General features: G+C 33.5%; 1 protein-coding gene across 1 annotated transcript in view; it reads right to left on the bottom strand.

Annotated features, from left to right (window-relative positions):
• Window positions 1–4,275: 4,275 nt before the first annotated feature.
• Window positions 4,276–16,373, bottom strand: part of LOC144453682 (plexin-B-like) — a 30,392-nt gene continuing 18,294 nt past the window's right edge. Inside the window, exons 17-32 of the mRNA XM_078145016.1 lie at window positions 15,805–15,981; window positions 15,393–15,492; window positions 14,637–14,882; window positions 13,900–14,076; window positions 12,961–13,204; window positions 12,507–12,604; window positions 11,914–12,035; window positions 11,442–11,507; window positions 9,982–10,056; window positions 8,705–8,771; window positions 7,893–7,998; window positions 7,318–7,492; window positions 6,431–6,575; window positions 5,565–5,699; window positions 5,185–5,256; window positions 4,276–4,959 (exon numbers count right to left, since the gene is read on the bottom strand). Coding sequence (XP_078001142.1) covers window positions 4,510–4,959; window positions 5,185–5,256; window positions 5,565–5,699; window positions 6,431–6,575; window positions 7,318–7,492; window positions 7,893–7,998; window positions 8,705–8,771; window positions 9,982–10,056; window positions 11,442–11,507; window positions 11,914–12,035; window positions 12,507–12,604; window positions 12,961–13,204; window positions 13,900–14,076; window positions 14,637–14,882; window positions 15,393–15,492; window positions 15,805–15,981 — 2,455 coding nt within the window. The 3' untranslated portion in view covers window positions 4,276–4,509. The remainder of the gene's footprint in view (window positions 4,960–5,184; window positions 5,257–5,564; window positions 5,700–6,430; window positions 6,576–7,317; window positions 7,493–7,892; window positions 7,999–8,704; window positions 8,772–9,981; window positions 10,057–11,441; window positions 11,508–11,913; window positions 12,036–12,506; window positions 12,605–12,960; window positions 13,205–13,899; window positions 14,077–14,636; window positions 14,883–15,392; window positions 15,493–15,804; window positions 15,982–16,373) is intronic.

Here is a 16,373-nt window from a genome sequence, read left to right as displayed (position 1 = left end):
ATGTTGTGGAATACTTAGATGTAATCAATATGCTTTCAGTTCCAAAACCATACATATTTAAACTTATAGTGTCAGGCATTTGTGACTACATGATGGGGACAGCAAATTCAGAATTGTATTCAATACACTGTACAGTGATCAGATGAGTATATACGGCCAGAAGGCAACTACCAAAGTTAGTGCAAAGTCACTGATGAAAAAACACTTAACACCACGCAGACATCTAAATGCTTTACAATATTTAGTACAGATAGCTGCATTTGATGATGCTGAGAAATAATTTAATTTCACTGGTTTTAGATAGAAAGAAAGACAAGTCTTGCCTCACATCTTCAGACTCTAGTGAGTCTGAGAGTGAAACTCAAGAATAGTGTCAAGGAAAGAAATAAAACACCTATCTAAATTAATCTGGCCAGACGTTTTTGTATTTACATTTTTCACCAAAAGGTCACTTTTTAATCACATAAATTACAGGTCCTATGCTAGTATATTACCATATATATAGCATAGGACCTGTAATTTATGTGATATATATATATATGTTACTAGGTAGATATTCCCTGTTAGGAACATTAGAATTATAGAATTTAACGGTAAGGAAACGCAGATACTATATTCCATTCTACCCCTGATGAGTGAGGACTACGCACCTCACGAAACAATTCTGTAGGGTCTATAGCATATAATTTGGTTCAAATTTTCAAAACCTGTATATATATATATATATATATATATATATATATATATATATATATATATATATATATATATATATATAGTAAATAGTATCAAACTCGTAGAATAGAGTGCTCGATGCTTGGGTAAGCAGGGCGGGAATAATCAAAGTGAGTTGGTTGGAACTTGAGGTGCTAAGTTGTAACTCCGAGTTTCACGCTCAATGCGTTCATCAGACAACTGTTGTCTGATGAACGCATTGAGCGTGAAACTCGGAGTTACAACTTAGCACCTCAAGTTCCAACCAACTCACTTTGATTATATATATATATATATATATATATATATATATATATATATATATATATATATATATATATATATATATATCCTTGATGGTAATTACACACTGAACCTGTTTCCACAGTGCTAAAATGTATGTATGTATGTATGTATACATATGTGTGTGTGTGTAAGTGTGTGTGTGTGTGTGTGTGTGTGTGTGTGTGAACAACTTGGAGTATATACGAGTAATTCAGGGTGTATCAAATTAATCTTGAGTAGTGTTTTTATGCTTCACTAAATAGGTACATACAAACGTACACACTTCCATTTTAATACATAAATGAAAGTGTAGACATTCAATATTAAAGGCGATATCAAGTGCTATCTCATGCAATGCTAAATTTTCTAACATATTAATTTTTTTCAATGACAAAACATTCCGCCCCCCCCCCTTTCAAACCATGAGAATTTTCATGCCCCCCCTTCAAGCCTCCCATTTTTTTCATGCCCCCCCCCCAATTTCTCCCCAGCCCCCCCCCCCCCCCCGCCGTAAATTCTGTCCGGTCCCTTACAACGGCACACAAAGAAAACTAACGACCTTTGATCGTATGACGTCTTTTGAACTTCCTTTTGTCACTGCACCGAACGTGTCATAAGTGAAAGCAAAGCTGTGAAATCTTTTAAATTTTTATTGTTTTAGCGTTTTTTCCTATTCATATGAAAGCTTTCGGAAAAGTTGAAACGACAAATATGTATAAATACAACTGTTTTAGGGCGATTTGACATCACTCTGTGTTCAACTCTCGGCGTTTAAAAACTGATAGCAGTTCACTCCGATCTGACTTCCTGGCGTACTTATGGGAGACTGATCCGACATTGTGAAGGAAGTTCAAATGCTAAAAAAAAAAAAATAATACAAGTACAACAATTGTGCCCGATTTACCAAATGAGGCGCCAACGAACTTGAGAAAAATAAGGTGTCCACGAAACGTAGACGCAACACACGAGAATAAAAAGGAACGACTTAGCTGGAATCCTGAGGTATTCAGCGAAGTGTCCACCGCTTATTAGGAGATAACTCGTGTCAATTTTGGCACAAGAGGATAAAACTCCCAGAGTCCTTTAGCTATTCTACGAAATTCGTCGATTTGCCAAGGAATACTGGGGATTGGCTAGTCAAGGTCATGTGACCACTAGAACGACAGGCCACAGGGTGCCGGAGGCATTAATTTATATTTATTTTTGGCAATACACAAGGGGAAGCAGAGGGACACCCAAAAGTAAGCTAAAAGCTAAAAGATGGGTATTAGTCTTATACAGAAATTCATTTCAGTAGAAATTACAAGTCAAAACCAGGAAATTTTTTCATTAATTTTCATTTCTTTCCATGTTTTTTGTCAAATTTTGGAAAAAATCATCCACATATTATGGTGGTTTTGGTTACCATGGCAACCGATGTTAATAAAATGACCCTTTTTTGAACTCAGCATAAAAAAGTACCCCAGCTAGGGTGGTTAATAGCTCGCGCAGCGGCAGCAAAGCTGCCGCGAAGCGGCTCAATGACTAGTACGCATGCGCGTCGTATATACTATGCGAAAAAATTTGGTGGTTCTCCCAATGATGCATTGCGGCGCGCACTGACTACGCATGCGCCTTCTATATACTACGTGCATTCTCCACGCGCTACCGTATCATCGTATATCATAGGCGACATAACATCACCATGCATTGCAATATTGTAACAGTAGGCCTGTTGGCACGATTATCGTAATATTGTAACGAGTATATCGAGGCATCACTGTACCTCAAGGAGAAATTGTTACACTATTTGGAAGTTTGATGCACGGCGGTACGCGATACGGACCACTGATGACATAGCGCAGTTTAATTTCCGGGTTATGGAAGTGTGGTTTTGATATTTATATTGTCGATAATTGTTTTTTTTTACATGTTTTAAAAAGAATATCTACTTTCCTATGTTTGTTGGTACAGTAACATTCCTAAATCATCGAGTTGAATTGTCCAAAGACCAACGTACATTGGTGGAGGGTCTATGATAAGTTGGCTGATTGAAAATGAACAATATTAATCTAATGGCTATGATGGTTTTTGAAACCAACAACTGCATAGAGTGTTGACTTGCTTTACTTCTCGTCCATGTCAGAGAATTAGTTGTCATTCAATAAAATAAATTTTGATGGTCAATACCCCTGGAAAATGACCCAAATCAAGTGTATCAACCCTGGCCCAGGCAGCCGGTCACAAATGAATCTACCCTGCGCGAGCTTATGGGCTTTGCCTAGTTATGATATTATTCAAATAAACTCGATTATTACAAATTTTATTATTTTATTTAATTAATTATTTTATTAATTTTATCACATTGCGCAGGGTGTGTAGACATGCATCTACTGATCCGAAGGAGTACACAAAACGAGAAAAGGAGGCAACTCCAAAAGGAGGCACAGTGCAGTGGTTTATGGGACAAAAATGGATGTACAAGACTATGCATAGGGAGCTCCTCTTCCAACAGTGAATAAGTTGCAATAATAAACAAATGATGTAGAATATACAATACAATGAGATAAAATGAATTAATACTTAGTCTGGGTTCTGTTTTGATAGATCAAGAATGTGCGACCCCCCCCCCCCCCCGTTCTGGTAGGGGTGTGTGGCCAATGCTGTCAACCCAAGACCCCATTTTAGACCAATTTTGACCCAAAACCAATACCCCGTTTTAGACCGTTCAAGTTTTTAGAAGACCCCATTTTAGACCAACGTTGAACGCATGGTTAAACGATAGATGCAATGTTGCGCATACATAACAATGCATTATGAGGCGATATCTAAAACCAAGCATTTCAGTGGGTTTGCATGCTATCTCAACCAGTGAATTAGCAGGGGACAATTTATTAATTTGAGTTTAATGGATTAAACGGGTGTACAAATAATGACGCATGTGCATAATGGGTTAGCTATTTATAGAACGCCGACATCACATTCATCATTCCGCAGCTCAGTTGATGATGGCATGGCACGCGCTTCAAATATATACATGTAGTTTATTGAATTGACATATTTTTATGAAGATGACGCTTACATATACCGTTCTTGTACAAATGATGAGTGGTATTAATCTGGAAAATACTTAGTACTCTAACTTAATTTTTCTGAATGTTTTAAAACTTTATATGCTTGAAACAACCCAAAATACAAACAAACAACTTTTTGATATATATATATATATATATATATATATATATATATATATATATATATATATTATATATATATAATAAGATATTACCATTACACTATCTAGCAAACTTTTAAACATTATTACAATATTTTGAGTAACACGATGCCAATTCGCCAATACACTAAGCAGCAGCATTTTATATCTTAATATTAAAAGCAATATTCTTTAAACTATGACTTCATGTATATAAAGTTGAAGTTGTGGTTGTTGTTGCTAAGCACTGTACTTAAATCTATCTGTGGTTATTCATATCAGGGTGGTTGAGAAGCTTGTTGTATCTCTTTCATTTGCTATTTGCTTGTGGTAAGTTTTTCATAATCCGATAGAATGGGTTTAGGGTAAAGCTCCTCATAATCGGACTGCTTTGGTTTTGTGGGCACTTCGTATTGAGATGGTTTAGGTTTAGGGTACAGTTCTTCATACTGCGATTTCTTTGAATTCGTTTGTTCTTCATGTGATGGCTCTGGACTTGTCACGGTATACTTCTTTTCTCCCGACTCTATCTGAAGTTGTTCATACTGATGTGCACCATCTAATAGGTCTGGTGACAGCGCTTGATAATGCTGCTTCGATGGCTCATTACACTGAACTACATATGGTGATGTCAGAGCTTGTGATGTTGGGACATTCTCATGTCTGTCTCTACCTTCATTCTCAACCATAGTGGAAACTACTTCTCTCCATTTGAGTGATAAACACTGCTGTTGACACTTCTCATCTTTTTCTAAAGCATTTGCAATCTATTGATATTAGAAATAAAATCAAGAAATGCAATATAAGTTCATGTAAGTGATGTGATGCACAAATTAATTTGCAGTGCAAGTTAAGTGTCACATTGGAGTAATTTTAATAAAAAGATTATATAAGAGGAAAGGAAATCTAGTTACACACGAACCACGATATCTCTTTCTCTAAAGATTTTCCATAACATCAAGCTTTAATGGTGAATTGTTTGCCTTTCTTACCATGTCAGTGTTTCTTTCAAAGAACTTGTAGAGCTCATACAAGACAGTCGTTCCATTCAATACTTCTAGTTCCTGTGATAAAAGGTACAAGAGTCAATTATTACGTGCACCCTTTCTTCCTTAGCTATCAAATAGTCAAAAGTAAACAATATTTGACGAGACTTGAACTTGCTGAATATACCTGTACATGTATATTTGTCAGGTTTTGGGGTGACAAGTTAATGACAAATTTTGATGATGAATATTTGACATACGGGGACACTAATTCTTAATATAGTCGTCCTCCCCTTTTACACTTTAAAGAAACTTTTCGTTAAATATTGATATCATACACTTTATTATGATGGTCTAATGATACTATCTGATATACCATAACCTACCGTGAATGTTTGATCTAAATAAAAAGCTAACTCTCTGTCGCCAACACCTGGTAATTCCTGTATGTCTTCACAATACTTGTCTACCATGCCCTTGTAGACTGCAATGTCCTTGGTAAAACCCGTCACTGCATATTCCTTCAAAAGGGTGATCGACAGAAAAGATGGTGTGATTCACTTGATCAAAAGCTTCTTATAGTTATATCTCCCAATTAGCCTTCACGTGATTGTTTCAGTGATATACCGCAAGATATTGGTAGCATAAAACAAAGTCAATCACTGACAGCATCTTTGTAACAATGTTTAAAGTATATAGAACTTCAGCTTGATACTTATGTAAAGGGCAAGATCAATAGTCCAATGTAAGATAAAAAAATAATTATTTTAATTGGGGGGGGGGGGTGTTAACCATTTCAGTTCACATCCTACAAAGAAGATTGTTTTTGATTTTAAATGATCTGTTTTGTACCCTTACATACAAATACTTCTATAAAATTGTCGTCAAATTGAGAAATGGTAGAATTTTCACCATAGGTGACACTGAAAGACAGGTTTTGTATTCATAGCACTATATACTACCACACACATTTGAACTGACTGGTGTCTGAAAGAATTTTCAGTTTTGGCCAAATTAGTTAGAAGTGGTGGGGGGGGGGGGGCTAACTAAAGGAATTTAGTTTTTATCCTACATTGAACTAGTAATATCAACCCTAAACAACATTTGGAATCAAACACAGCTGGTACGGGATTTTACATACATTTGTTGGTTCATTTCAGAACTTTTTGACAACAATTACGAAAACATACCAATAATTTTACACACACACACACACACACACACACAGTCAGGCATATCAATGTACATGTACCTTTGTCTGTCCTTGTTTACTGGAGCAGGAATTCATAAATGTCTCTGCCATCATCTGAAGGCTTGTCATCACAGCAGGAGAAACATTAATGTCAAGAACAGACTGAGGACTCTTTAATATATTTGCCCAGATTCTCAATAGCAAACTGAAATACAATATTGATATAAACTGACGAACAGGTTTGTCAAGCATAAGTCCTGGACAATAATAAATTAGTGATTTCTTCTTCCATTTGTTTGATACTAGTACATGTTTACATGATTACATTTATACATAAGTTTATGTACTAAAACCTTTAATTACTGTCGTGATGGAAATGGAAAATGGAAATGTTATTTTGCTTTTGACTTCAACACAGATTATTTGGTACTTCAATCCATCACAAAATGAAACATCACTATTATGAGACATGTTGTTATATAATTATAGCCAAGTATAATGTACTTATAGAAACCATGGCAATGGTGATTCTGATCGACCATTTAATTTTGATATTCTTAAGTATGTTAATCAAAGACACTTGTCTTGCAGTCTAAATTGTGTTTCACTGCGTGTAGCACTACATATATAGTATAAGATTATAATGTGTGAAAGTAGTACAAAGTAAGTGGCAGTAAGATCGATAGATAGAGGAGGCCTCTGAATAAGGAAATCCCCCCAATGATGAACACGGTGGGGTTTTGTGTAGGCTCAATCACATCTGGACAATGTGTTCACTACATCATTATCTAGTGGTGAACAGTAATCATAATCAGTTAATCAGCTTGACCATCAGTCATGTTGCCAAAATGTAAAATGTAAAATGTAACGAGGTTCTGTATCAAGGAACATTATTCTAATTATTTGAAGTTCCAACCTTATGAACCTGTTTACTGAGTGTTATTTACCTACTATTCTTCAATGTATTTTCCATGAGTCCTGTGTCACTGTGATGAGAATTGACCACACTGTCAAGATAATCAAACATGTACTTGACAGGAAGTAGGGGTTTTCCAGTCTTTACCTTATCCATTGTCAGTAGTGTTTTGAAGACATCCTGAGCTCGCTCATTTACTGTTCCTTGTACACATGCAAACAAAATTAAATCTCCTCTCCTTAAAATCTCAAAATCATAAATTCTGAAGTATTACATTGCAAGCAGACTAACCACAATATTATTCAAATTGTATACATTAACTGCACTTGTCCGTCAACTAGCAATGATATTACTATTAAAATATAGAATCTTAAGTTTGAAGTTGCGTCCTAAGCCCAAGTGGTTCATATCTGACGTATGCACTTATCACTGATCCAATAAACATCAAAAGATACACTGGTGATGCTATTTATTCACAGAGATTGCCGACTTCTGAAAGCATCGTCCACTTGTCTTTATATTTAATTCATAGGAACATATACAACTGCATCAGATACTTTTTTACACATTTGATTTCTCAAGCATAAACATTTAACATGTACTTATCACTGAGGTTGACAGCTCCAGTGTAGCCAACACCACTCACAGCTTCTTTGTTGACTTCGTCATCAATAGATTTGAACAGTAGATAGATGGGTTCTCCTCCTGAAGTCTACTTAATTTACATAAAAATAGCACATCACAGATTGTCTTACATCTGATTTCATTAACCATTTTAGCAATCAAGAATTAAATTTGGAATATTAATTAACAAAGTACCATATACCACAATAGTTATATCCATTGATATGAGAGGAAATGTTCTCGCCAAAGTCAAAGTTCTAGCAAGTGTTTGATGACTGCATGGATTAAAAATTTTATAATTATATTTCATCTCAAATATTAAGAATTAGGAAATGTGCATATAACCACACATTCCTGAAATGAGTGGGGCAAATGCCAGTTGTGTTAATGCTAATTATGACAAATTGATTTTAATGTCATAAAAAAACATAGTGAACAATAGTGTTGTTTTGGCATTACAATGGGAAAATAAACGTTCATTGACCCTGGGTTCATAGTTTCAAATGAAAAGCTATACTCAAACTCAAAATATTTTTGAAAGCAAGTCCCAAATACTTGCTGATGCCTTGATGATGATCTATCATGGTTGCACTACAATGAAACACAATAAATGCCTACAGTAGTACAACCCTACCAATGCTAATGAGGTGTTGGCAAAAAATTGTGATTCGCTTCCACAACATTTTTTGACCGAGTAGAAAATTTTATTTCAAAAGATGGAAGTAGTACTTGTATTATTTCTGAACTGGCTTTTGAAATATGTCATTCAAAAGATTGATTGGAATTAGTTTTACCTTAATGAATGGATACAGCGCCAAGACAAACCAGTTGTATAGTAAAGTTTCAGTGATAGATTCAGTTCTATAGAAAGAAATGACAAGTCTTAGTAGTACACACAGTCCTCTCTCAAATACTTTACTTCTATGTGACTGAATGGACATTTGATTTCAAAGTAATTGGTGACAATGAATTAAATAACAACTACAAAGTATCTGCAGGAAATTGCTGAATTTCAATAATAGAACCTGTAGATCCAGGTCAAGGCGACAAGTCAATGTCTCAAAAGAAAGTTTAATCTAGGCAATATGGGGTAAACAATTGAATGTACACTGTACTCTCTACGTATCAACGTTTTTTGAGTTATGTGGTAAATTATGATTGTCCACTACACATATGGCTGCCATTGAGTGGAAAGTGCTATGAACACCAAAAGTATTGCATCCATATATTTATCTTGTTCAGTATTACCTTTAGACATTCTCTAACAGAAATTAGCCACACACACAAATATTACTATGCAAGTAATGGGCTTAATTTTGATGGTCTACCCTGGAGGTCCTGGTAAAGGTTAAAGGTCATACAAAAGAGTCTGCTTATGATTATATGGGTTTAGACACTTGAAAGGAGTCTCTATGACTTAAAGTGTTGAGTTGTGCAGTAATATAGTGATTGTTTACTACAAGTATGGCTGCCATTCAGTAAAAGTGATTAGCACCAAAAATGATATGTATTTTCCTTTCTTCAAAATTACTTGACAACTTGATTTAAAAGAAATTGGCTATAAAAATAAATACAATATGTCTGTGATAGGCAGGAATTGGCTTGATTTTGATAATTGACACTAAAGGTCAAGGTCAAGGTCTCAAAAGATAGCTTGCATCTGATAATATAGGGTTAAGATACTTCAATGGAGTACCTGTGTTACAGTTTTTAAGTTATGCAGTAAATATTGATTTTAACCACAAATACAATGTATGACTGCCTGGAAAGGTGACATATCATGTGGGAGATAAGCACGTCAATTTGTTTTTTGTATATGGAATTTGACCAAATGGTACTGCCATTTGGTCACATTCCATATACTAAAAACAAATTGACATGCATATCTCCCACATGATATGTCACCTTTCCAGGATTAAAAGAAGTCAGATATTGCATGTCTGAGAAATGACGTATTACAGATACACCGACGAACAGACAGAGCCCATTGCAATAGTCCCCATTCAGGGGACTAAAATGTGAACAGTTTTAGAATGGGAAACTGTCTATGGTTAAAGTATATGTAGCTTACCTTTGTGACATAAATTCTTGGACATTTGCGTAGTCAGATCTGAAGGAAGGGTCAGCCAAGAGTTCTTTCAATACCCTAGAAAATGAATGTCATAATTGTAAATACATGTTCTACATGCAATTCTATTACTCGTTAAATAAGTTCCTTTCCACTGACTTCAAAATGTTTAACAAATAGCAGTTCAATAATAAGTAGGACACTCAAGAAATAAAACCATAGACACTTTGTCAAAGTACTTTGTGTAAAAATATTATAATTATTTCTCTAAATGTTTATTATACATTGGTTTGCTACATGTACTTAATAATAAGTATGAATTTTGTAAAAAAAAAAATATGAAAAAATGAGTTCTGGATAAAAATTAATTTCATTATACTCTTATTAGTCACACAGAACAATGATGCTTACACACACACACACACACAGGACTGATGCTTCCACACTAACTTACTGCATTAATTTAAGGGTGTTCAAAAGCAGCGTAAATGAAATACAAACCAGTTAGTACTCAGCAGCAAGCGTACAAACGCAAATAGGGGGAGAGACCAGGAAGCTGAAGCAGCATTAAATCAAAGCATTACTATAGTAAACCAACTGAGAGACAAAGAAACAACATAAACATGTCGAAAGATAATTCAGGAACTTTTAAGTCTGTAGTTTAAAATATGTACATGTACAAGAACAGCATTATACATTTTTAAATGTGGTGTCAAAAATAACATTGTATGACCAAATCTGTTTTTAATTGAAATTCAGGAGTCATAAACTGTGGAAGTGTATGAAATTTATAATTGTCATGACTGCATGATGTTCAACATGCAGCTAAAATTGTTAACATTTCTTTCTCTTTCAAATGAGTTAGCTCTCATAATAAATATGACAGTCTACTAATAAATATTATATGAATAGTTTTAATCATATAAATGGAAAATTATAATGAGGTATGGTTGCCTTACACTTGTCCAGACACTGGCTACTACATGTCATTCACATTTTCCTTGGCTGAATAAAAAAAAGATGCATGGATGATGGCTAAAAGGACAAGTGTAAGTCTGGTTATAACTTCTGCCCCAATGTTTCAACTGTGCACAAATAGCCTTTTTCAAGTGCTAAAAAAACAAGCGAGCATTGTAAGGCTACTTGAGATCTGAATTATTTATTGTATACTGTTTGCAAGCTTGCAAGTCAAGGCCGTTTTAGCCTATCATTACGAAAGCTTTATTGTGACGGTTAACTACATGTACAGTTGTATGTTTAATACAAAACTATGCAAATGCATGAAGGGATAATTTGTCCATTTTTTGCATCTGCCAACCAATCTTGCCAATGTAAACAATACCCATTGTGTATATAATTTAAGCTTGCAAGTTTGTGTCTTACATGCAAGGAGTAAGATTATAATGCAGGGATATAGTTTTGCACATACATGTATGTTTGATGTTTAAAAAAACAATTCTTACTCAGTGAGGTACATCATCTTCCTTTCCTTATGAAGGGCTACAACCAGTAGGGCACAAATGTATTCTCTGAAATGGAAATTGCTATATTAATGCTTGAAATAACAGTATAATTTTAATATAGAAATTTCCTGTATTTGCATAGACAGAATATTATATACATGTATATGTTATATAGCCAGATGTTGCTCCGCGTCTATAACGTATAGCTATCTATCTACCTATCTTTAATACATACCTATACATACACATAATATACATATATATGCACATACAAATATCTACATACATACATTCATATGTGTGTGTGGTGTACACATTTAGGGCATCAATATATGGTTGGAAGCCTTTGTATTCAAAGACACATCTAAAGATATTCTAGTGACTTTGAGCAATATCAAATATGTTATGAATTAATGTTTCTTTTTACCCAACTGTAACCTCTGATTACTTATTGTGGCAAAGGAATACTTGCCTGTCTTTGACACTCATAAGTCTCGACTCTTGGAAAGTATGAACCACCATGCAGCAGAAGTCTTTACTGACAAGGAGAGAGTAGAAATCATCCAGAGCCTTGCCAACGTCATGACTTGTAATCTAAATCAAGATTTATTTTTCATCAGTCAGGAAAAGCAAAAAGGGTTTGCATGTGAAGAAAACAAAATATTGCAAATTGTTGATTTCAGAAAATAGAATTTTGTAATGTAGCAATTCAAGATATTATGGTATGATACTTTGAATTATGGAAAACAGTGAGAAGTATATATACATACACAGGCAATATAAACATTCATCCGAAAACAACCATGTTGATAGATCTATTCAAATTATTTATTACACACGTTTATTTTCTTTAGATGGCAAAAAATGCAATAACATCATTGAAAGGTGCATTATACAATGTGAACGGGTGAAAGTGTTCTCTGTTTATCATATCAAAATATATCATTTCATTTGTATGAGAATATCATATCAACAATTACCAATCATGTTGATTTAAAATTCGTTGTTAAATACACGTTTAAATACATTGCAAAAGTTTTGTGAAAAGTATGAATTATTACAAACCTTATCCCTCATTTGGAATATTGGTTGATGAGACTTGTCTCTATCAAATAACATGTTGGCAACATAATCATTGAAATTCAGGAAAGGTACATCGGTACCTATAAAACAATGTAAGCTGTTATATTTTTACCATTAATGGCAGCTTAAAACATTGGCTGAAGATGTATTTTTCATAAGTTTATTTACAGTATTTTTTTTCTTTGAAAAGTTATTATTTCATTATTATTGATACTATTAAAACTTCTTGGCCCTATTTGTCAAATTCAAAAGATATACAACTTCATTTTTTTTTCTTGTAATGTTGACATTTTCAATGTTTTGAAAGAATTTATTTTTTATCAGTTACCCTTGTACTTCTTATGAATGAAATTTCCCTATGTCATGTGAAACTGAAACATACAACACATTAGGTAATGCAGCACAGAAAATTTGTGGTGTCATAATTGTAACTTACTATTCTTGTTTCTCACATCCACATCGACATTTAATACTTTCATCATAGTCTGCCTTGTGTAATCTTCCATTCGTCTATCTAATTTGTTCATTCGTCTTTTGAATACGATCAACAGCACGACTATAACAGTAATCAGGACACAAAAACCAACCACACTGCCAGAAATAATTGCAGGAATAAATTCTATGCTGTCACTCTGGTATCGCAGATAGCCAATGAAGAATTGTATGTTTCCAACAGCAACCTGCACAAAGAAAATTGATCTAGTTACTTTGGATAATGAAAGCCATATTTTCTATGCAAATTCTTTTAGCTGTGATCTTTCCTACATTTACATCGAATTTCTACCATACCATTCAGCTTTTATGTTTGATACAATCACGCAGAAACCAACAAGAATCTCCATATACAACAATTAACACTGAAGTAAATCACTTTTCCTATGTGCTCCACTCGATTTATATAGTATTCATATCAAGTATAAAAGTACTGTTTCAATTGCTTTACTTACAAGCCTGGCATGTGACCTTTCTAATGTGGTCAATTAGCAAATGAAACATCATACTGTACACTTGATATTGATGCTGTAAACTACTATGGTGTATACAGAAAATGCTTTCAATTTTACTTTGGTGTTATGGGTTTTACCACACTTCAATAAGTGTATTAGTCTATTAAATGAAATAACATGAAATAACATGAAATATATGGAATATGAAAAAACAGGTGTGATGATAGAATAAACATGACAGTTCATGTAATGACTGCTGCATTTCTGGAGATAATTGTTATACTTACTTCCATATATACAAGTAGCTTAGATTTATTGACACAGATTCAAGATACATGTATATTCAAATTTTGTTATAATCTTTTTCTTCCGTTAATTGCTACTACTCTTTTTATCATAATTTTTTATGTTGTATGGTGTCAACTTACTGTAACTTCTGGAAGATTATTTTCTGTAGGATAGCCATCTTTGTTAACCCCTGAAGGTTCATTCTGTGGTGGTATGCAACTCAACTGGTTTGGTGAAAGACTTGTAACATTACAATTTTCATCACCAACAGTGACAGTAACTTCCTTACGAGTACAGGCAGAATTCAAATTTTTACCCTGAGAAGAAAGTCATATACTTTAATTAATTATAGGAAACTGATTCTACTTCTAAGGAAACCATTCCACAATCATTTACACTAATACAGTACATGATATAGTATGGCACAATACAGTGTATTCAAAGCTGTGCAACACTGCCAGTTGACATCTTGGTGATTAAAAGTTACCCTGTAGATGCATGTACACCTTCCCATACAAAAGTTATTATAATATTCTCTGTATGCATCTAAGCAGATGCTGTAACATGTTACCCAAGTGGATTTTACATGTAACAGTGTTAATTGTTTTGTGTTTGTTTATTCTTTGCTCATAATCTATGTCATATATATATATATATATATATATATATATATATATATATATATATATATATATATATATATATATATATATATATATATATATACGTATTATCTGCCTATCTTTCTATCAATATATCTATCATCCACTGAAAAACAATGCCACAGTGTTCAAATCAGTCTTGAAATGGAGAAATAACTGCTATTAAGCATATTTCTCAGAAATGAAGCAGTCAGTGTATATAGAAGGGATACTACTTTAATTGGAAGTTGGACTCCTAGGTTTTCCATGATGTATCCATCATCTTCAAACTGGTAATACACTGGATCCTCATACACCTTGAATTGATATTCCAAGGTAAACTCATGGCCATCCATTATAAATCCAATTTGATATGTACACTGATCACCAATGCATGTTTGTCGTTTGCGACGTGATGTGGGAGATGTAAAGTTCGGGGTCACACAATTCATCAACTCTGCTGACAAAACTTCACAAGGATCCTGAGGATGAAATGATACAAGTTTTTATAACTGATTCAAATAGAGTATTGTAATTGAAGTGGATAAAGTATATCACTTGAGCAGTATATATATATATATATATATATATATATATATATATATATATATATATATATATATATATATATATATATATATATATATATATATATATATATATATATATATATATTGCAGTATGAGAAAATTACCCCATCAAATGATTGGTTGGTTGCTGAAAAAATGTCTTGTGTACATGTAGGTTTAAGGTTTACATGCATCAATCTGTGTCAAATCTGTCTTTTCATATTTAGATGTATTTCAACCTACCACACAATCTACATGTAATGCACCAATCCTAATCTATACATGTGAGCTTCATTTCTCTAGGAAGACAGCGGTGAAGATGGAAAGATGCTCAAATTTGTGTACATAATAAAATCATGTTAGAATAGTTTCTTTGTCATGCTCATCTGCAATTATATGAACTAAAATTTCATTATGACTTACAGATTTGAAAACATCAGACTGAGTATAACTTGCAAAGTTCATTAGTGGCTCCTTCACAGATGTGAAATATTCACCAGCGACATTCAATTCCCGACCACCACTGAAAATAATCAGAAATTCATAACTTGAAATACCACATATCAAATTGCACACACATGCATGCTTATTTATTGAACCTTGATATCATTCTTGAAATATCTGCAATTGTACTATTTTCTAAAGTTCTAACTGAGAGATACAACCCAGGCTAGGTTACTTCAAAAGTGTACTTTGTTTTAATATGTTATAACCTGCATTGTCAATTTGAGATGAGTGCTATGTACATCCTTGTGTTATCAGATGACAGTACAATTTGCTAATTCAACTATTCATGCAGCTGTTCTCACTCAACATTAGACATTTCACTACTCACCTCTTCATACTTTCCAGTGGGTAAACAGACGTGACATTTGGGTTCTTTGTATATTCAAACAATTTATCATCTGGTGCGAAGCGTACAGCTCCATCAAAGGACACTGACAATGTCAAGCCACTTTGTATAGGATGGCCAGAAGTCATACAAATAAAAAATGTCTCATTCACTTCATCTCTGCAAAGAATAGAACAACAAGGAGAATCTTTGAAAACTTCCATTTCTAAATAAGACATAAGAATATTTCATGTTTACGTTATCTTGTAACTTGCATTTAGATTTGCATAAATGAATGAATGAACAAATGAATAAATAACTTAAATAAGTAAATGAATTAATGAATGAGTAATTATCAAATTAAAGTAAATCAGTAAGTAAAGTGAGCATTAAGTAAATAAATAAATAAATAAATAAGCTGAATGAAACTCTCTTCCTAGATTCATATGGTCCTATTTTGGTTATTTACTAATGGGAAAACACCAGTAATTAAATTAGAAAAGAAATGCTTGTTTTAACTTTTCAGAAAGATGTGGAAGGTATCAATATGTTAATTATGCATAAGTACATGA

This window comes from Glandiceps talaboti, chromosome 1 (genome assembly GCF_964340395.1).
Source record: "Glandiceps talaboti chromosome 1, keGlaTala1.1, whole genome shotgun sequence".
NCBI classification, from domain to species: domain Eukaryota; kingdom Metazoa; phylum Hemichordata; class Enteropneusta; family Spengelidae; genus Glandiceps; species Glandiceps talaboti.
The sequence above is the reverse complement of the archived record's forward strand: the minus strand, read 5'-3'. Positions and strand labels throughout refer to the sequence as shown.